General features: G+C 46.0%; 2 protein-coding genes across 3 annotated transcripts; one reads left to right on the top strand and one right to left on the bottom strand.

The window, feature by feature from the left end:
• The first annotated feature begins 7,982 nt into the window (after positions 1–7,982).
• Positions 7,983–12,266, top strand: LOC123181712 (importin subunit beta-1). Of its 2 annotated transcripts, none has more exons than XM_044594034.1 (3): positions 7,983–8,153; positions 9,276–11,702; positions 11,804–12,266. In XM_044594034.1, the coding sequence occupies exons 2-3, from the start codon at positions 9,292–9,294 to the stop codon at positions 11,997–11,999; spliced, it is 2,607 nt and encodes an 868-aa protein (XP_044449969.1). In that variant the 5' UTR covers positions 7,983–8,153; positions 9,276–9,291; the 3' UTR covers positions 12,000–12,266. The 2 variants fall into 2 exon arrangements, with proteins under 2 accessions (XP_044449969.1, XP_044449970.1); XM_044594035.1 differs by having other exon boundaries at positions 7,992–8,153; positions 9,281–11,702.
• A 29-nt stretch (positions 12,267–12,295) lies between these two features.
• LOC123181713 (probable inactive receptor-like protein kinase At3g56050) lies at positions 12,296–15,200 on the bottom strand. Its single transcript, XM_044594037.1, has 6 exons — positions 14,864–15,200; positions 14,633–14,675; positions 13,702–14,192; positions 13,417–13,607; positions 13,172–13,304; positions 12,296–13,087 (listed from the first exon to the last, which is right to left on the bottom strand). Exons 1-6 carry the CDS (start codon positions 14,985–14,987, stop codon positions 12,477–12,479), a joined length of 1,593 nt encoding a protein of 530 aa, XP_044449972.1. The 5' UTR covers positions 14,988–15,200; the 3' UTR covers positions 12,296–12,476.
• Positions 15,201–22,052: the final 6,852 nt, after the last annotated feature.

The raw sequence follows: 22,052 nt of genomic DNA, 5'->3' as shown, positions 1-22,052 counted from the left end.
CCTGGAGATATGTAAGAGGCAAAGAAATCTATGAAAGAAAAGGGTATTAAAGCTGAAGATGTTAAGAATTTACCTCCTATTGAAGAAATACATGGTCTTAATTTACCGCCTGATGAAGAAACTTGTGATCTTAATCCTCCACCTATTGAAGAAACTCACGGTCTTGATAACCCGACATAGGTAGTAAAGGTAAATTCTCTCTACAGATTTGATGAAGGTGATATTCCTCACTATAAGTCTGCTAGACAATGCTTAGAAGAGTTTGATAATTTTATTGTCAAACAAGAAAACTTCAATGCTTATTTTGGTTGACAATTGAAATACAATTCTGATACGCTTGAACACTTGAGTAATTACATGGCTAATGTTAAAGGTGAACTTAAACTCATTAGTAAACATGCTTCTATGGTTACCACTCAAGTAGAACAAGTACTTAAGGCTCAAAATGATTTGCTCAATGAAATGAATAGTAAGAAAAATGATTATGCTGTTAGAGTGGCTACTAGAACTGGTAAGATGACTCAGGAACCTTTGTATCCTGAAGGCCACCCTAAGAGAATTGAGCAAGATTCTTAGAGAAATAATATTGATGCACCTAGTTCTTCTAAAAAGAAGAAAAAGAAAAATGATAGGACTTTGCATGCTTCTAGTGAACCTGTTGCTGAAACACCTGAGAATCCAAATGATATTTCTATCTCTGATGCTGAAACACAATCTGGTAATGAACATGAACCTAGTGATAATATTAATGATGATGTTCATGATGATGCTCAACCTAGTAATGATAATGATGTAGAAATTGAACCTGCTGTTGATCTTGATAACCCACAATCAAAGAATCAACGTTATGATAAGAGAGACTTTGTTGCTAGGAAACATGGTAAAGAAAGAGAACCTTGGGTTCAGAAACCCATGCCTTTTCCTCCCAAACCATCCAAGAAAAAGGATGATGAGAATTTTGAGCGCTTTGCTGAAATGATTAGACCTATCTTTTTGCGTATGCGATTAACTGATATGCTCAAAATGAATCCTTATGCTAAGTACATGAAAGATATGTTACAAATAAAAGAAAGATACCGGAAGCTGAAATTTCCACCATGCTTGCTAATTATACTTTTAAGGGTGGAATAACAAAGAAACTTGGAGATCCAGGAGTACCTACTATACCATGCTCCATTAAAAGAAACTATGTTAAAACTGCTTTATGTGATCTTGGAGCCGGTGTTAGTGTTATGCCTCTCTCTTTATATCGTAGACTTGATTTGAATAAGTTGACACCAACTGAAATATCTTTGCAAATGGCTGATAAATCAACTGCTATACCTGTCGGTATTTGTGAGGATGTGCCTGTTGTGGTTGCAAACGTTACTATCTTAACGGACTTTGTTATTCTTGATATTCCCGAGGACGATAGTATGTCTATTATTCTTGGAGGACCTTTTTTGAATACTGCAGGGGCTGTTATTGATTGCAACAAAGGCAATGTCACTTTTCATGTTAATGGTAATGAGCATACGGTACACTTTTCGAGGAAACAACCTCAAGTCCACAGTATCAATTCTATTGGAAAAGTTCCATCGATTATTTTTTGAGTTGAATTTCCTCTTCCTACCGTCAAGAAGAAATATGATATTCTTATTATTGGGGATGTGCATATCCCCGTTGAGGTAACATAGTGTTATTCAAAATTTCTCCGGTTCCATGTTATTCGGAATGAGTTTATTAACAAGACCTGATCAACCTTGTTAGTGGATTCCTTTTGATGAGCATGAGATGGATGAAACTAGAAGGCACAACCTTCTGTACCCTTCTTTCTACTTTCTGTTATTTAGTTGAAATAAAGTAAAAATAGTGTTTTTCTGTCTGTTTTCTGATTTATCCGTGCAATATAAAAATACCCCAAAAATAAAAGTTCTCCAAATGTCCTGAAAATGGAATATGATTTTTTCTAGAATTTTTGAGAATATCTGGCACTGAGAACACAGCAGAAGGGGCAAGCACCTGGCCACGAGGGTGGAGGGCGCGCCCTACCCCCCTGGGCGCGCCCCCTGCCTCGTGGGCCCACGGTGGCCCCCCTCCACTTATTCCTGCACCCACACACTTCTTCTTCCTCCCAAAAAAATCACTATCCGGCTCAAGCACGAGTTCTAGCTCATTTTGCTGCGATTTTCGATCTCCTTGCTCAAAGCACCTCTCACAAAACTGCTTGGGGGGATTGTTCCTTGGTATGTGACTCCTCCATTGGTCCAATTAGTTTTTGTTCTAGTGCTTTATTCATTGCAAATTTGTGTTGCCTAGGTGACCATGTTCTTGAGCTTGCATGTCAAATTTATATGGTTCCAAGTAGTTCTACTTGATATAGGCTCTAGGCACTTGTAGGAGTAGTTGCTATCAATTTTGTTGAGCTTGGTTCACTTTTATTTGAAGTTACTAAAAATTTCAGAATTTTTCAGAAAATAATGAAGAGAATTTTGAGGGGCTCATCGAGCCGAAGCTCGAAGGAAAAGCAGAATGAAGAAGCACAGAGGCCCAAATATAATTTGCCTCGCACCGCGGAGGTTCGTCCGTGTGAATGGCCTTACGATGATTTCTTGAGAGAAGCCGGGATTTATGATGATTTCTATTCATTGGCTGAGAATGCTGGCCTCACCGATTTCCTCCACGACAGTCTGATTACTTTTGGGATCCGGAGATGACTGCCAGCCAGTGGCAATCAGAGTCTTCTTCATCTCAGTACGACCCCAGCTACAACTATGGATATCCGCCAGGCCATCCGTGGCAATAAACCAACTTAGGCCAAAAGCCTAAGCTTGGGGGAGTACGTATCTCTCACCGACATTACATTTATGTTCACACACTCATTGCTAGATGTCGGTGCTCATACTTTTTCACTGTAATATCCATGCTAGTTTATTTTCTTTTTCTTGCTTTCTTCTTGTGTGTTTGATAAACCTTAAGAAAAACCAAAAGAATTAGTGTAGCTTTTAGTTAGTTTACTTTTCTTGCTGTAGTAGTAATAATTAAAAAGAAAACCCAAAAATATTCCTCGTTCTTCTTTTACTTGTTGGGAGCTTTCCCGTGTAAATAGTTTTATTTCTTTTCTTATCTTTGGGGGTCGATAGGAGAAGACCATAATTAAATTGTTGAAGTGGCTCTTATATGCATTATTGTTGATTTAACCAAGAGCCCATATTGCCTTGTCTTTTCCTGTTTATTGAATGCTCGCAGATTCCAGCTTAGTCCAATGCACGTGCACTCCTATTATTTTCACTACGTTTAGTCATGCAAGTGAAAGGCAATTATGACGATATATGATGGACTGACTGAGATGGGAGAAGCTGGTATGAACTCAACCTCTCTTGTTTTTGTAAATATGATGAGTTCATCGTTCCTAATTCAGCCTATTATGAATAAACATGTTTGCAATGACAATCAGAGATCATATGTGCTTATGCCATGCTTGATTAGCTATGAGTTATAATGGTTTACCTTGCGTGCCGACATGCTATTAAAATGGTTGTGATGTGGTATAGTGGGGTGGTATCCTCCTTTGAATGATTTAAGTGACTCGGCTTGGCACATGTTCACACATGTAGTTGAAACAAATCAACATAGCCTTCACGATATTTATGTTCATGGTGGATTATATCCTACTCATGCTTGCACTCAATGTTTATTAATTTTAATGCATGTTCATGACTGTTGTCGCTCTCTAGTTGGTCGCTTCCCAGTCTTTTGCTAGCCTTCACTTGTACTAAGCGGGAATACTGCTTGTGCATCCAATCCCCTGAACCCCAAAGTTATTCCATATGAGTCCACTATACCTTCCTATATGCGGTATCTACCTGCCGTCCCAAGTAAATTTGTATGTGCCAAACTCTAAACCTTCAAATAAACGTTCTGTTTTGTATGCTCGAATAGCTCATGTATCAACTAGGGCTGCCCTTATCTTCCATGCTAGGCGGGTTATTCTCAAGAGGAGTGGACTCCGCTCCTCATTCACGAGAAAATGGCTGGTCACCGGGATGCCCAGTCCCATGCTTTATGCAAACTAAATCAAAATAATTGCAAACAAAACTCCCCCTGGGACTGTTGCTAGTTGGAGACACTCGTTGTTTCGAGCAAGTCATGGATTGATGCTTGTTGGTGGAGGGGGAGTATAAACTTTACCATTCTGTTTGGGAACCGCCTATAATGTGTGTAGCATGGAAGATATCGCCATCTCTTGGTTGTTATGTTGACAATGAAAGTATGCCGCTCAAAATATTACTTATCTCTATTTCAAAACCGAGCTCTGGCACCTCTACAAATCCCTGCTTCCCTCTGCGAAGGGCCTATCTATTTACTTTTATGTTGAGTCATCACCCTCTTATTAAAAAGCACTAGCTGGAGAGCGCTGCTGTCATTTGCATCCATTACTATTAATTTATATTAGGTATGACTATGACTGGATCTCTTTTACCATGAATTACAATGTCTAGTCAGTCCTTGATCTTTAAAGGTGCTCTGCATTTATGTTTTGCGGTCTCAAAAAGGGCTAGCGAGATACCATCCTGTTATATCATATTATGATTGTTTTGAGAAAGTGTTGTCATCTGAGATTTATTATTATCGCTCGCTAGTTGATTATGCCATTGATATGAGTAGACATGAGACTTAAGAGTTATTGTGAATGTGGTTAGTCATAATCTTTGCTGAAAACTTGAATGCTGGCTTTACATATTTACAACAACAAGAGCAAACAGAGCTTGTAAAAGTTTTTCTTTATCACTTTCAGTTTATCAACTGAATTGCTTGAGGACAAGCAAAGGTTTAAGCTTGGGGGAGTTGATACGTCTCCGTCGTATCTACTTTTCCAAACACTTTTGCCCTTGTTTTGGACTCTAACTTGCATGATTTGAATGGAACTAACCCGGACTGACGCTGTTTTCAGCAGGCTTTCCATGGTGTTATTTATGTGCAGAAACAAAAGTTCTCGGAATGACCTAAAACTCCACGGAACATCTATTTAGAAAATAAGAAAAATACCGGAAGAAAAATCCACATCAGGGGGCCCACACCCTGTCCACGAGGGTGGAGGGCGCGCCCCCTACCTCGTGGGCCCCCTGATGCTCCACCGACCTCAACTCCAACTCCATATATTCACTTTCGGGGAGAAAAAAATCAAGAAGAAGGATTCATCGCGTTTTACGATACAGAGCCGCCGCCAAGCCCTAAAACCTCTCGGAAGGGCTGATCTGGAGTCCGTTCGGGGCTCCGGAGAGGGGGATTCGTCGCCGTCGTCATCATCAACCATCCTCCATCACCAATTTCATGATGCTCACCGCCGTGCGTGAGTAATTCCATCGTAGGCTTGCTAGACGGTGATGGGTTGGATGAGATCTATCATGTAATCGAGTTAGTTTTGTTAGGGTTTGATCCCTAGTATCCACTATGTTCTGAGATTGATGTTGCTATGACTTTGCTATGCTTAATGCTTGTCACTAGGGCCCGAGTGCCATGATTTCAGATCTGAACCTATTATGTTTTCATGAATATATGTGAGTTCTTGATCCTATCTTGCAAGTCTATAGTCACCTACTATGTGTTATGAACCGGCAACCCCAAAGTGACAATAATCGGGACCACTCCCGGTGATGACCATAGTTTGATGAGTTCATGTATTCACTATGTGCTAATGCTTTGTTCCGGTACTCTATTAAAAGGAGGCCTTAATATCCCTTAGTTTCCAATAGGACCCCGCTGCCACGGGAGGGTAGGACAAAAGATGTCATGCAAGTTCTTTTCCATAAGCACGTATGACTATATTCGGAATACATGCCTACATTACATTGATGATTTGGAGCTAGTTCTGTGTCACCCTATGTTATGACTGTTACATGATGAACCGCATCCGGCATAATTCTCCATCACCGATCCAATGCCTACGAGCTTTTCATATATTGTTCTTCGCTTATTTACTTTTCCGTTGCTGCTGTTACAATCACTAAAAAACCCAAAAAAATTACTTTTGCTATCGTTACCATTACTTCCATATTACTTTGCTACTAAATACTTTGCTGCAGATACTAAGTTATCCAGGTGTGGTTGAATTGACAACTCAGCTGCTAATACTTGAGAATATTCTTTGGCTCCCTTTGTGTCGAATCAATAAATTTGGGTTGAATACTCTACCCTCGAAAACTGTTGCGATCCCCTATACTTGTGGGTTATCATGTGGTTGCATATGTTAGGCTAGTTTAGCGATAGTTACCTGTGTTCTTAAAGTTGAGAAAAACTACCTTACACAATTTTATCCATCTCCTCAGATCTGTTGGTCCCCTTCAGATCTTTGTAGTTAGTGTGTCTTTCAAGAAAAGCTACTGGCTGGATATTGGTGTCGCGACTTCGACATTTTCTGTGTTGTTCTATGGCATGGTTCGATTTCTCCCACCCTTTGAACAGGTGCCAATGGGCTGCAAACCTGTATTGCACAAGATGATGCTCCAATCTTGTCTCAAGGGTGAGTGGCTATTGTGTTCTTCAAAGTTTGAAAAAGTGAGGAAATTTACAGGTGTTGTTTTCCCTTACTGTTTGATTCAGTGCATTTTTGAATCCATCCTGGGTAAGATACAATTGGAATAACAAGAAGGCTACAATGTAATTTTATTTTACTTTATTTTGCGTCCAGTTGTCTATCCTTTGTATTGGCTATTGTTTCCTTGATATTAATTAGATCTAAGATACCTTTTGGATGCCTTTAAAATAATAATTTATTCATGTTTTCTCGTTTGCCCCCCTCAGCAATCCTTGGTTAGCTCCAACATTGATAAGATCCTTAAAAAAGGTATAATATGTGGTTGTGAGGCCAAATGATCGTCATACTCTTGGCACACAAAAAACCCTAGATTTGACACTTGTGCCCCCCATCAATGCGGAGACAATATTCTTATCTATAGCAAGACACATGTGACCGTGGTCAATCTTAAAACTGTGCGACTCCGATGATCAATAAAGATTGCCACATATATGTTGTACTCATTGTTCTCTCCAAAAGCCATGCCATTTTCTTCTAAGGAAACAGAAAACAGAACACCTTTTCTTTGCCCTAAGAACAAAAAACAAAACACCCAGTTGGTCGCCTAATCATCGAGCAAGTTTGTCGGGCCTGGGCGGGAGTTGTCTGGGCTGTTCGATTGAGCGTGACCACTTGAACTAAACCTTGATTTGTGAAGTGTAGAATATAATTAGTAAATGATGAGGCGGGAGATAAACGTACAAGAGGAACTGTTCGGAAGAGGATGTGTGGTCACAAGGAAACCCTAAGAGAGGAGGTTGTGCGATGGTGTCAGAAAAAGATGAAAACTACATTAGACGAGACTATGCAAGAAGATGTGGAAATGCATTTGCAGGGATGCACCCTAGCATCCACTGGTGGAATCTACACACATGTCACTGCTCCCACCCCCAACCTTGAAGTTTTTTTGGGGGCACTTGGATAAAAAAACAGTTTTTTGCCCTTAACAATTCGTGTTTTCTTGTTTGCCCCATCAAGAATCCATGTCTAGCTCCATCACTGATAAGATCCTTAAAAACAATATTAGTATGTGGTTGAAGGCAATGAGCATCGTTGTATCTTATAGCACAACAAGAATACAACCCTAGATTTGACACATGTTTGCCTCGTTAACGTGGAGACGACATTTCTATTGATAGTCAATCTTGAAGCAGTAAACATTGCGTGTGTGTGTGCAGTAATCAAGCGATTCTCACGAATCAACTCCACACGGAAAAAGAAAGTCCTCCAATCCGAAAAGTAAAAAGCCATTGCCATTTTTCACCAGGCAAGGAAAACAGGACACCTTTTCCTTCGTCGTGATGAGAACAGAAAACGCAACACCCAGTCGACCGTCCGATCATCGAGCAAGCCTGTCGGGCCCGGGCGGGTGTCGCCTGGGCCGTTGGATCGAGCGCGTCCACTAGTACTAAACCACGCGTCCTCCCCTCCCCCCAGAGGCCCACCCCCAAAACCCAGAATCCCGCCTCTAAACCCTAGCCGCCGGCGCGGCCTATATTCCCCTCCCTCCCTCCTCCGCAGTTCTCTTCCATTTGTCTGGGAGAGGCGGCCGAGCGAGCGAGCGCGGAAGCATCCCCCCGGCAGATTCGTTCTTCTGGTAAGCTCTCCCGCTTCCTCGATTGGTTTCAACCTGTTTCCTTCCGCTGTCTCAATCCCCGATCTCTCTCGGACTTGTCCCCAATCCCTAACCCTAGCCGCCTACCCCGGCAGTCTCCGCCGTATCCAATCAGGTCCCCCCTTCCTCCACCTCACCCTGTCTATCCGTCTCACCGCCGGTTAAGCGCGCGGTGTCGGCGGGAAGCAGCAACCGGTGGTGAGCCGGCGGCGGAACCAGTCGTATGGGCCAGTAGTCGTTTTATTTATTTATTTATTATTGTAAGCCGCCTATATACGCATCGGAGCTTTACCCTGGTAGTGGTAGGCCAGTTGGCCATCCTACAGAATACAGATGCATCGGATATTGTGTCCAAGTTGGTTCGACCAGCGTATTTGTATGTATAGCTTAGCTCGCCGTGGATTAGTATGAATTGATCTAGCGCTGTTGATTAGTATAATTTGATTTGGCATGTTAAAGGTCCTGGTAGTGTAGGCATATATTGCCCTGCTATTACTTTGTTCTCTTATTTCCTAATTGTCCATGCATGTGGTAGCATTAGTCACATCATAATTTATCTGGCTGTAGAACATCTTCATATGGTTTCCTTTTTGTCAATCAGCCCTGGTGATGTAGTGTGCAGTTGCCTCATGAATACCTAGTTATTGTGGGGGTGTTTAGCCTCTTTAGCTTGGCTCCTCAATCAAATAAACTTAACGAATGGTCGGATCCTTTGTAATTGTTTAACTAAGAAATATGTCTTACTGATAGAGATAAACAGTATCTATCTACTGAAGTGACGGTAACTATCTTATGAATGCATTGTTCCATTTGTGGTAGATGTTTTTGCATCCTATAACTGTATTTTAGCAAAACTATTTTTTGATTAACCATGTAACTGCATTATGTGGTTCTCAAGCCTTTCTTAATTTTACTTGTGGAAGAACACTAAGCTACGTGAAACTGGTCAGTAGCCTGTAGGTCTAGGACAGCTCACAAGTGCTATTTTGTTTTAATTTGTATTTGTACTTAGATGCTTTATCCTTAAATGTTGCTGACTGACAGTCTGTTCCTCCCATATTTGTCTGGCTAACTGATACAATCTGGTCTTTTAATATTTGCCAGGGCAGGTGCAACAGTCATGGATATCACTCAGATTCTGCTAGCTGCTCAGTCTCCAGATGGCAACCTTCGCTCAGCAGCAGAAGGCAACATCAAGCAGTTCCAGGAGCAGAATCTTCCCAACTTCCTCCTATCCTTGTCAGTGGAGTTATCAAATGATGAAAGACCACCAGAATCTAGAAGACTTGCTGGTATTATCCTTAAGAATTCACTGGACGCAAAGGATTCTGCAAAGAAGGAGCTGCTGATTCAGCAATGGGTCAGCTTGGATCCGTCAATCAAATTGCAGATTAAGGAGTCATTGCTGATAACACTAGGATCTTCGGTGGGTGATGCACGGCAGACATCATCACAAGTCATTGCAAAGATTGCATCCATTGAGATACCCCGTCGGGAATGGCAAGACCTCATTGCCAAATTATTGAGCAACATGACACAGCCTGGGGCCTCTGCGCCACTAAAGCAAGCAACTCTAGAAGCATTGGGGTATGTGTGTGAGGAGATTCCTCCTGAGCACTTGGAGCAGGATCAAGTGAACGCTGTTCTGACTGCTGTGGTTCAGGGGATGAACCAGACAGAGCTAAGCTCTGAAGTCCGTCTTGCAGCAGTTAAAGCTCTGTATAATGCTCTTGACTTTGCTGAGAGCAACTTTGCAAATGAGATGGAGAGGACCTTTATAATGAAGGTAATATGTGATACTGCTGTATCTAAGGAAGTGGAGATCAGACAGGCAGCCTTTGAATGCCTTGTGGCAATTGCATCCACATATTATGTGCACTTAGATCCTTATATGCAAACCATATTCAACCTGACAGCTAATGCTGTCAAAGGAGATGAGGAACCAGTTGCACTGCAGGCTGTTGAGTTCTGGAGTACTATTTGTGAGGAAGAGATTGAACTCCAAGAGGAATATGAGGGATCTGATGATGCTAACTCAACTGTAAATTATCGCTTCATTGAGAAGGCCCTCCCTTCACTTGTTCCAATGCTGCTAGAAACTCTGTTGAAGCAAGAGGAAGATCAAGAGCAAGATGATAATGCTTGGAACATTTCCATGAGTGGCGGAACATGCCTTGGACTCATTGCTAGAACTGTCGGTGATGCAATTGTCCCTCTTGTGATGCCATTTGTGGAAGCTAACATCACAAAGCCAGACTGGCGTTGTCGTGAGGCAGCCACTTTTGCATTTGGTTCTATCCTTGATGGCCCATCCCTTGAGAAACTTGCTCCCCTGGTACAGGCCGGACTTGATTTCTTGCTCAATACAATGAATGATCCAAACAGCCAGGTAAAAGACACCACTGCATGGACTCTTGGACGGGTATTTGAGCTTTTGCATTCTCCATGCAGTACTAATCCAATCATATCAAATGCAAACCTTCCTCGTATCATGGCTGTGTTGCTAGAGAGTAGCAAAGATGTTCCAAATGTGGCTGAGAAAGTCTGTGGAGCCATATATTTTCTTGCCCAAGGTTATGAAGATGCAGAGCCGGCCTCATCTTTGCTTACACCTTATCTTCCTAATGTTATTGCTGCACTCCTTACTGCCGCGGATCGTGGTGATATGACCCATGTGAGGCTTCGTGCATCTGCTTATGAAGCGCTGAATGAGATTGTAAGAGTCAGTAACATACCTGAAACTTCAAGCATTATAGGCCAGCTATTGCAGGAGATCATGAGAAGATTGAACCTGACATTTGATCACCAAATATTTTCATCAGGCGACAAGGAGAAGCAAAGCGATCTGCAGGCTTTGCTGTGTGGTGTACTGCAGGTCATTATCCAGAAACTGAGCAGCTCAGATGCGAAGTCCATAATTGCACAGACTGCTGATCAGCTGATGCTTCTGTTTCTCCGCGTCTTTGCCTGCCACAGTGCTACTGTACATGAAGAAGCAATGCTTGCCATTGGTGCTCTTGCTTACGCCACAGGTCCAGATTTTGTGAAATACATGCCTGAGTTTTTCAAGTACCTTGAGGCAGGCTTGCAGAATTATGAAGAATACCAAGTATGCTCCATCTCTGTAGGGGTGGTGGGTGATATTTGCCGTGCCTTGGAAGATAAAATTTTGCCCTTCTGTGATGGGATCATGACTGTGCTTCTCAAGGATCTCTCAAACTCACAGCTCAACAGGTCTGTCAAGCCCCCCATTTTCTCATGCTTTGGAGACATTGCTCTTGCAATCGGTGAGAATTTTGAGAAATACCTGCCGTATGCTATGCCAATGCTTCAAGGGGCGGCTGAGCTTCTTGTTGTTTTGGATCAAAATGATGAGGATATGGTTGATTATGGTAACCAGCTCAGACGGGGAATATTTGAGGCGTACTCTGGCATACTACAGGGCATAAAGGGCGCAAAAGCTCAGCTGATGATACCTTATGCAGGCCATCTATTGCAGTTCACTGAAGCTGTCTACAAAGATCGGAGCAGGTCCATGTCATTTCTCTTACCTTTCTTTTTTGTTACATTATTACATGGGTGATTGGTTCTCTTGCTTAACATTATATATATGCATGTGTTTATACTTTCAGGGATGAGAGCGTGACAAAGGCTGCAGTTGCTGTCCTGGGGGATCTTGCGGACACACTTGGACCAATCTCGAAGGATCTGTTCAAGAGCCACCTCTTCCATGTTGAGTTCTTGAGGGAGTGCCTCGATCTGGATGATGAAGTCAGGGAGACGGCGTCATGGACCCAGGGGATGATAAACCAAGCGATAGTTTCCTAGACGAGAAATTATCTTGCGTCGTCTGTTATGGTGGATGTTGGGTTTTGTTGCTGCGCCATGCCCCGTTTGGCTCAGATGAACAGAAGGGTACCAAAGTATAGCGTCAGTCAGTCGTAGGAACATTGTCGTAGATGTCTTCTGTGGTGGTTTATTATTTTCAGTCTGTCAAGTCGTTATGCGTCACATTCGACGGCAGTGGGGTTTATGGTCATTGGACGTCTTGAACAGCTAAACTTATTATTGTATTCTACTCGTTTGTGTTGCGTACTTGCACTATGCTTCTGCAGGGTGTTGTGTAGTCTGGTTACAAAATCTTGACAAACTACAAAGGTCTTTAGTGAAGCGAAAATACACGCACAACTTCGTCACACTATGCTACACCACTTGCACACACTGCGATTCCAACTGTTCGTGTACGAACTCACTGTAGCAAACTTGTATGCTATGCTCCATCAGGGTGCAGCTCGGGTGCCATCTTCAGGTGGCCTCGGTGGAGATGATCTCCAGTTCCGCCCACCACAGCGGCGACACCTTGGGGGTGGCGGCGTCCGGCGGCATGGCCGTGATCTCCCTCAGCCGCCTCGCCACCTCTGACATCGCGGGTCGCCGCCTCGCCTCCCGGTCGGTGCAGGACCGAATCACGCCGTCCAGCCTGTTGACGGTCTCGGCCTGGCGGGGCGCGTTCCAGCTCAGGCCAGGGTCCATCACGTCCCTCAGCTGCCTCTCCCCTCGGAGGAAGCTCGCCGCCCAGCCCTCCAGCAGGCCGCCGGCCGACGCCGTGAACCTGCCGGACATGATCTCCAGCAGCACCATGCCGTAGCTGTACACGACGCTCTCCCTGTCGGACAGAGCCAGGAGGGACTGCAGGCTCGCCATCTCCGCCCTTGTCGACGAGGCATCGGCATCGTCGGAGCAGAAGAAGACGTCCGCGATCTTGGCCGCGAAGTCGTCGGTCAGGTACACGGTGGACGTGTCGAGCGTCTTCAGGATCTCCGGCGGGCTCAGCTGGTGCATGTGCTCCAGGCAGTAGGCGATCCCCACCGCCACTCGCAGCCGCGTCGGCCAGTCCAGGTGACCGTCTTCCCTCACTGCAGCGAACCACACAATATTGTTAGTTAATCTGCTACAGCTCTTGTAAAAACGTCTGATGGATGAAACTCCATTAATCTTACCATGGAGATGGTCGAAGAGTGTGCCGTTGGGAGCATACTCGAACACCATCATCCTTGTGAATGGCTGCTCTTCCTGGCAGTAGCCCAGCAGGTTCACAAAGTTCTTGTGGTTAACTCTGGACAGGCTTGTTATCTGAAACAACACAAATGCAAAATGGCAAATAATTACTGGTACTGTTTGGTTTGATGATTTTTTTAAACAGTAAATTCTAAATTGGTCAGTTTCGTCCTAGCATTGCAGCCACCTTTTTCCTGAACCGCGCTTCGCAGTGCTTGGACCACTCCTTGCCGGACTTCTTCGTCGTCGATATGACGGCGATCTCGACGCCGCTCGACAGCGTCCCTTTGTACATCATGTAGTCAGACAGGCAGCCGATGACGTTGCTGAAATCTTCGCAGGCCGCCTGGAGCTCCGACCTCTTGAGCGCCGGCACGCCTGCAGCCATCTCCCAATCACTTCCAAGAAAAGAAGGGAGCCACGTAGCAGTACAGATGGAAACTTGGCACAGTTTTCAGGGGGCGAGCTTAACCTGTCACGAACGCTTTCTGCAGCTGCCCGCTGAGGCCAGTCGCCCACGGCCTGACGGTGACCACCTTGCTGGACCGGTAGCACAGGATGAACAGTGCCGCAGAAATGGCCACAAGGAGGCAAGCTCCTGCTCCGGCGATGACATAGATACGCCGCCTGGTAGGAGCATGCTCCGCCGCATCAGTGGAAGCTTCTCCGACCGCCGCAGCGCCGTGGGTCACCACCGTGGCTGACGTCGGTGGCACCGTGATGCTGTGCGCAGGCTTCTCGACATCCCGAGGCGGCACCGCCAGAGGCTTGGCGACCTCCGGCGACGGCGCGGGGGCGCTTGATGGGGAGCCAGCATCCTGCAACGCCGGAGAACTCGTCGTCGGCGTCGGTGCCGGTGCCCATGGCCAGGGTGGCCACTGCGGGAACGTCGTCGACTGCTTGGACCTGTACCTGGTTGGTTGTGGCAGAGCTTCTCGGATGTGTACCGCTTGGATATCCTGCCTGCCAATGATTGGAGTCGGCAGATGGGAGGGAGTGAGCAGAAGCGGTGAAGAACAATTGGACAAGGGACATGCACCAAGCGGGGTTGCTCGGTGGTTCAGCTGTCCATCTCTGACAGCCGACACGCCATTCCCACCTCCGATCTTATTGGTGTTTATCTATGCAATGCAATCTAAGAAGATGGGCGCCAAGAATGTTTTTGCAGTATTTTAAGTGTCTTTTAATCGTTTTCCTTGCGAATTTAAAATGAAGAGTGGAATGTTGCGATGACGAGACATGCAGATGAAGAAGTTACCAAGCTACTCTGCCTAGACGAAGAAAAATCCATGCTACTACTATAATGGCTTTCACGATATTTTACACTCTATTCTCTCCCAGTGACACTGAAATTCAGAGCGTTCCTGAACCGAACATGAAAGGTATGGTGAGAGAGATCTCACCGGTCTGCGGGGCGTGCATCTTCCTCCCAGTTGTTCACCCTTCCTACAGTGAGAGAGTTCGAAAACTTACCATCAGTATACATCTCAACTTTAAAGAAACAAAAACAAGCAAGTAGGCAAAAATTAACCAAAAGAAGGGAAGAAGCTTGCTCTTATAACATAAACACACACAAAGAATCAAATAGCAGCAATGGTTCTTCAGCAGCAGCAGAGGTACACACACGGACATACCTCGCTGAGCATCGGAGCTGCAGGTGCCAAGGCTGAGACTGAAGGTGACGAGCAGCAGCAGCAGCAGCGCAGCCGGCGCACAGCTCGGCCTCCCCATGGATCGACACGGTTGGAGCTCCGACATGGGGAGGCCTGGGCTGGTCAAGCGCGCGTGCACAATATGGTGGCGATGGCGCGAGGGAGGGGAGAGGAGGAAGAAGGCTCGGGGTCAAGAGGTAGATAACCGAGCAAGGAGCAAGGAGCAGGGAGGATATTGGGCGGGCGGCCACCTGGAAGGAGAGGAGGGAGGGGGGTCGCGACGATGGCTTTGTTGTTTTGTTGGGGGCGTGACCACCGAATGCCACGCCGCCCACGGCACGCACCGATGAAATCCTGCTTGCTTGGCTCTGTTCGGATTAGAGCGGTACGACGCGCGTACGTGCCCACTCTCGGTCTCAGAGTCCAGTCTACCGACTGCCGCATTGGACGGCTCCAGGTGAAAACAAGGCTAAATGCGTCGCCGTCTGTCGCGGCGGGGATGCGCTAACGTGAGCGGTCGGGTTCACTCGCTGGTCTAATAGAATTGTCCAAGTCGGCCGAGCACCACCTACCGTGGTTTCAACTTTCATAGACGGGCGGCATTTCTAACCGATCCCTAATAACCGGACCGATCCCTGTAATCGGTTAGAAAAATAAAAATTCAGTTTTATTTCTTTAACCGAAATCTAACCGATCCATAATTGGCGTTAATGAAGGATAAAGTATCCGCAGCAGCGTCCCCCCTTCCTATATTTACTCCATCGCTCGGCGGCCGAGTAAAAATCTCCTCTTCTCTGCCGCCTCCCCCGTCACATTCCCGTGCCTCATCTACGCCGGTGACGCCTCTCCCACCCCCCGCTGGCCACCGCCCGCCACCGCGTACGCTACGTAGGCTTCATCGCGGTCCTTGACCACCCGAATTTGTGTCTCTCTTGCCTCGTAGATCTGTGGCGGCCGCCGCCGCTGCCGGATTTGGCGCATCCGACCTCCGGCAACTGCGCCTTGCCATGGATTGGCCAGGTATTGGATCGCACATCCCCGGCAATACCTCCGCGCCGCATGCAAGTATTGACTGCGCCTCTAGCCGCTCGGATCTCTCCCGTCGGCGGTTCGCCGACAAAGACACGTATGGCCGTCGTCTGGGCTCAACGCTGGCCCAACGACTCATCGGCTCACCGTTGCCAGTCATAAAGTGCGACGACTGTCCGCGACAGGTGGTGCGCCGAGTTTCTACCACGCCAGAACATTTCGGATGGGTGTTCTTCAAGTGCAAAAAAGACGGGGTATGTGCTTCTTTTGATTCGGTTGTTCACCGGATTCGGCGCATTTCGGTAGCTCATTGTTTGCTCAAATTTATGTGTAGGATGGATGCAAGTTTTGGTATTGGGAAAAAGATTACATCGATCTATTGATAGCATGAAATATAATAGATGGTCGTGCATTCGTTACTAGAATAGAGACTAGAGATGAGACTAGATATGAAACAACGTTGAAATTTTCGGAATCGAAGAAGAGAGAAGTGTGCAAACTCGAGAAGCCAGTAGAGAGAATCAACAATGAAGACATAGAAACGATATTAATCCAACTAGTGAGAGCAGTTATGGGCTGTATATCTTTTAAAGTGTCTCATTGTGGTTCTTGTTTTCTTTGGTATTTCTCTCATAGCGAAGAATTGATGAATTATTTACTCCAATGCATCAAAATATTGTTGAATGAAATAGAAGCAAATAAATGTGCGTTGACCGAAAATGAAATGCAAATGATTTTTTACCCCGTTATATGTGGGATCGGCTAGGTTCAGCGAAAACTTAGGGCCCGTTCGGATCCTCTCCTACTCCCAGCTTCTTTGGTTAGCGTGTGGAGCCGCCCCGAACGCGGCAACTCCTAGAAGCCAGCTCCACGGAGCGAACTGCCCTCGCAGTGCAAAAACGAGAAGCAGGTCAAACCTAGCTTCAAAAATCGAAGGAGGCGGAGTTAGATGTAATTACCCGACATGCCACCGCCAAGTGAACTCTGGGGCAGCGTACCGGTTTGATCGATATGTTTCTCTCACCGATACGTTCTCTCCCGTACGAGAAACCACCCAAATGGGCTTCATGCTTGCCCTGGGCCGCCGGCCCATGTAGATGAGAGCTAGAGCAGCCATTGCTGCCGAAAACATCGCTGGCTCCGCCAAGAAGCTGGCTAGCGCTGGTTCCCCGAGAAGCTGGCCACTTTGGGAAGCCAGCGGACTTCCGAACGGGCCCTTAGTGGAGTGAAAATACTCCACTAAAGTTTTACCCCGTCGGATCCTTCGCTATTTTTAGAGGATCGGTTAGAAATGTCCTTATTATGTACTGCATATTCATGGGAGTGCCAAAGATCTTGTATATCTATACAATTGAGGAGATCTTTCTGTAGCTGTAAAAATTAGTGCAAGAAATAATGATCCCCTTTCTTTTTCTAAACGAAGCGAATTTAATGAGTAAGGGCATTTTCAACGCTGACCCTTAAACCGTCCGCATCTGTCCGGACCACGTTGTCTGGACCGTGGAAGCCTTGCAACGCGGGCTTGTGCCGGTCCGCGGCGCGGTCTGGACGTAATTTCTCTCGCAAACCGGAGACAGACATAGGGGCTTTGTGGGAGTCCAGGCCGCTACCACGCCCGCTTCTGACCGTCCTGGCCCGTGTAAACCCCCTCCCGGCCCTCACGTGCTTTTCATCCCATGCGTCGCATTCAAGCCGGCCCAGAGCATGCAGCGGCCGACATTGATGCCCGCAATTTGACCGGACGGGAATGCAGCACAGACATACACGACCTCTCGGGCATCGCCACTTCAATGTGGACGTCACGTCTTGAGAAACCAACTCCGGCTGCTGCGCCACATTGAAGCGGGCTTACCGCCCCTCCTCCTGACCTGGCCGCGACTATTTAAGCCATGTGTCGGCGATGAACAGATCCGCACCGTCCTCCTCCCCCTCCCGAGCACCTCATCGTCCCCCCTCCTCGTCGAGGCCTTCCTCCTGTCCGAGCCCAGCGGCGATGCCGAAGTCCTGGTTCTTCGCGCCGGCAGGCGGCGCCTGTGGAAATTCCTCGTCAGGTGGATCGTGGCGGCGCCGCCCTCGCTCACCGGGACCATCTGCATCCACGACAGTGAGCTCCTCCGGCAAGGACGAGATAGTCATGTCCTTCGACAACGAGGAGGACTAGCAACGGCCCATCTCCTCTCGGAGGAGGCTCTGACGGATGAGAATTCATCCATCAGATGGGCCCGATGCCACCATCGCCGGCGCATGTGAAAGAGGAGCCACCGTCCCCGCCGCGGGTTTGCATTAAGCAGGAGCCGACGTCCCCACTCCGCCGCGTGAAGAATGAGCCAGCGTCCCCGCCATGCAACCGCAACCTCCACACCGGCGACCGCGTGAAGTAGGAGCCTGTGTCCCTCCAGCGCATCCGCCGCGTCAAGGAGGAGTCGACGCCGCTCCCGCCGCGCAGCCGCTACGCACGGATCGATGAGTCCTCCCCACCACCACGATGCCACCATCGCCCGATAAAAGATGACATGCCACCCATGATCGCCAAGGCTTGTGGCCGCATACTCCACTACCTCGGAGGCGGTGGTTACGGCGGTGCCTTTGGCTCTCGGACCATGGTACTTGAGGCCGAGCGCATGACGCGGCAGCAGGCGAGGTACGACCGATGCAATGCCAGCCGCCGCTCTGTCTTCGCCAAGACGGACGTGGCACACGAATGGGTCCGCAATGACCTGGACCTCACCGCGGCGTGGGCGGTCAACCGCTCCATCACCACCACTGAGACGGCTGCCAGGCGCCACTGCCGCCTTTTTTTTGAAACCCGATGATAGTGGGTAAGACACCCACTGACTTTTATATTAATTAGTTAGTCGGTCAACCACTCCATAGAGTTTAAGTTACATGTTGGAGTTGGGGATTGATAACCCACAAGTATAGGGGATCAATTGCAGCCTTTATCGATAAGTAAGAGTGTCGAACCCAACGAGGAGCTAAAGGTAGAATTTATATTCCCTTCAAGTTCTATCGACCACCGATACAACTCTACGCACACTTAACGTTCGCTTTACCTAGAACAAGTATGAAACTAGAAGTACTTTGTAGGTGTAAAGGGATAGGTTTGCAAGATAATAAAGAACATGCAAATAAAAGCTAGGGGCTGTTTAGATAAACAAACAACTAAGTTAGTTTTAGTAGAGAGCTTTTTGTCACAAGAAAGTTATTTGTCCCGAGGCAATTGATAATTAGACCGGTAATCATTATTGCAATTTTATATGAGGGAGAGGCATGAGCTAACATACTTTCTCTTCTTGGATCATATGCACTTATGATTGGAACTCTAGCAAGCATCCGCAACAACTAAAGATCATTAAGGTAAACCCAACCATATCATTAAGTATCAAGTCCTGTTTACTCCCATACACAACAACCCACTTACTCGGGTTTGTGCTTCTGTCACTTACGCCACCCACCATAAGAGAATCATGAACATATTGCAACACCCTACAGTGGGGATCCCTCACGCTTGCACGACACGGAGAGCACCATAGGATAGCACCAATAATAAAACATACAACTCAGACCAATCATGATCATCAGTCAACCCATAGGACAAAACGAATCTACTCAAACATCGTAGGATAGCCACATATCATTGGATAATAATACATAGCGTTGAGCACCATGTTTAAGTAGAAATTATATCGGGGAGAAAAGGTGTTACACTGCTGCATAGAGGGGGAGAGAGTTGGTGTTGACGGTAGCGAGGTTGTTGGTGTAGATCGCCGTCACGATCCTTGCCCCGGCGACACTCCAGGGCCACCGGGAGAGAGGGGGAGAGAGCCCCCTCCTTCTTCTTCTTCCTTGACCTCCCCCTAGATGGGAGGATGGTTTCCCCTTTGGTCCTTGGCCTCCATGGCGGCGGAGGGGCGAGATCCCCTCCGAGATTGGATCTCTCTCTCTCCGTTTCCTTCTGTTTATGTGTTCTGTTTTCTAGCCTTTCACCGTTTCTTAAATTTCCGGAGATCCGTAACTCCGATTGGGCTGAAATTTTAACACGAGTTTTATCCGGATATTACTCCCTCCGTTCAAAAAAGCTTGTCCCAAGCTTGTCTCTCAAATGGATGTATCTAGCATCAAGTTAGTGCTAGATACATCCATTGGAGGGACAAGCTTTTTCGGACGGAGGGAGTAGCTTTCTTGCGGCCGAAGAAGGGCACCAACCACCTTACAGGGGCCCACAAGCTTGCCAGCCGCACCCTGGGTACGGGGGCGCGTCTCTTGAGCTTGTGGGCCCCTCGGGCATCGTTTCGTGTTGATTCCGATTCCCCAAAATCACATATATTCCAAAATAATTTTCCGTAAAATATTATCGCATTTGGACTTCATTTGATATGGATATTGATATTCTGCGAAACAAAAAATATGCAACAAACAGGAACTGGCACCGGGCACTGGATCAATATGTTAGTCAAATAAATCATATAAATTGTTGTCACAAGTATGTGAAATTTGTATAATATTGGCATGAAACAATAAAAAATTATAGATACGACGGAGACGTATCAGCATCCCCAAGCTTAATTTCTACTCGTACTCGAGTAGGTAAATGATAAAAAAGATAATTTTGATGTGGATTGCTACCTAACATAATCTTGATCATGTATTCTAATCATGGCATGAATATTAAGATAAGAGCGATTCAAAGCAATAGTCTATAATTTGATATAAATACATCAATACTCTGGCATCCCAACAAACAATCATGTCTTTCAAAATATCAATGCTAAAGAATGTTATCCCTACAAAATCATATAGTCTTGTCATGCTCCATCTTCTTAACACAAAGTATTTATCATGCACAACCCCGATGACAAGCCGAGCAATTGGTTCATACTTTTTAACGCGCTTCAGCTTTTTTAACTTCACTCACTGCATAAGTGTGAGCCATGGATACAACACTATGGGTGGAATAGAATGCGGTGGTAGGGATCAATAGGAGAAGGAAGAAAGTCTCGCATCAACTAGGCGGATCAACGGGCTATGGAGATGCCCATCAATCAATATCAATGTGAGGAGTAGGTATTGCCATGCAAGGGATGCACTAGAGGTATAAGTGTATGAAAGCTCACAAATGAAACAAAGTGGGTGTGCATCCAACTCGCTTGCTCATGAAGACCTCGGGCATTTGAGGAAGCCCATCATCGGAATATAGAAGCCAAGTTCTATAATGAAAAATTCCAACTAGTATATGAAAGTGATAACTCAAGAGACTCTATATGAAGAACATGGTGGTACTCTGAAGCACAAGTGTGGTAAAAGGATAGTAACATTGCCCCTTCTCTCTTTTTCTCTAAATTTTTAATATGTTTTGGCTCTTTTTAGCCTCTCCTTTTTGTCCAAAGTCTCATCCCGACTTGTGGGGGAATCATAGTCTCCATCGTCCTTTCCTCTCCGGGACAATGCTCTAATAATGATGATCATCACACTTTTATTTACTTACAACTCGATACAACTAGTACACGATGACTCTATATGAATGCCTCTGGCAGTGTACCAGGATGTGCAATGATCTAGCATAGCAAAGATATAAAAAAATGGACAAGCCATGAAAATATCATGCTACCTATCTTACGATCATGCAAAGCAATATGACAATGAACACTCAAGTCATGTATGATGGAAGTTGCATGCCAATATATCTCGGAATGGATATGGAAATGCCATGATAGGTAGGTATGGTGGCTGTTTTGAGGAAGGTATAAGGAGGGTTTATGCACTGGCAAAAGTTGCGCGGCACTAGAGAAGCTAGCAATGGCGGAAAGGTGAGAGTGCGTATAATCCATGGACTCAACATTAGTCATAAAGAACTCATATACTTATTGTGAAAGCTTTATTAGACCTCGAAGCAAAGTACTACTATGCATGCCCCTAGGGTGATAGATTGGTAGGAAAAGACCACCGCTCGTCCCCGACCGCCACTCATAAGGAAGACAATAAATAATAAATCATGCTCCGATTTCATCGCATAATGAGAGACTATACGTGCATGCTTCGGGAATCACAAACCTTAACACCAATATTCTTATAAACCACAATCATTCACTAGTACCCCCCACATATTACCATCTCTATATCGCAAAACTATTGCAAGGAATCA

The sequence above is a fragment of the Triticum aestivum genome, chromosome 1D (assembly GCF_018294505.1).
Source record: "Triticum aestivum cultivar Chinese Spring chromosome 1D, IWGSC CS RefSeq v2.1, whole genome shotgun sequence".
NCBI lineage: Eukaryota > Viridiplantae > Streptophyta > Magnoliopsida > Poales > Poaceae > Triticum > Triticum aestivum.
Note: the sequence above shows the minus strand (reverse complement) of the source record. Positions and strands in the feature narration are given on the sequence as shown.

Excerpts from the sequence above, each read along its gene's own strand:
- LOC123181712 (XM_044594034.1), top strand. The coding sequence starts at position 9,292 with ATGGATATCACTCAGATTCTGCTAGCTGCTCAGTCTCCAGATGGCAAC. Across the intron at positions 11,703-11,803 it reads GTCTACAAAGATCGGAGCAG|GGATGAGAGCGTGACAAAGG; the intron begins GTCCATGTCATT and ends TTATACTTTCAG.
- LOC123181713 (XM_044594037.1), bottom strand. The coding sequence starts at position 14,987 with ATGTCGGAGCTCCAACCGTGTCGATCCATGGGGAGGCCGAGCTGTGCG. Across the intron at positions 14,676-14,863 it reads CAGCTCCGATGCTCAGCGAG|GAAGGGTGAACAACTGGGAG; the intron begins GTATGTCCGTGT and ends CTCTCACTGTAG. Across the intron at positions 14,193-14,632 it reads GATGCACGCCCCGCAGACCG|GCAGGATATCCAAGCGGTAC; the intron begins GTGAGATCTCTC and ends AATCATTGGCAG.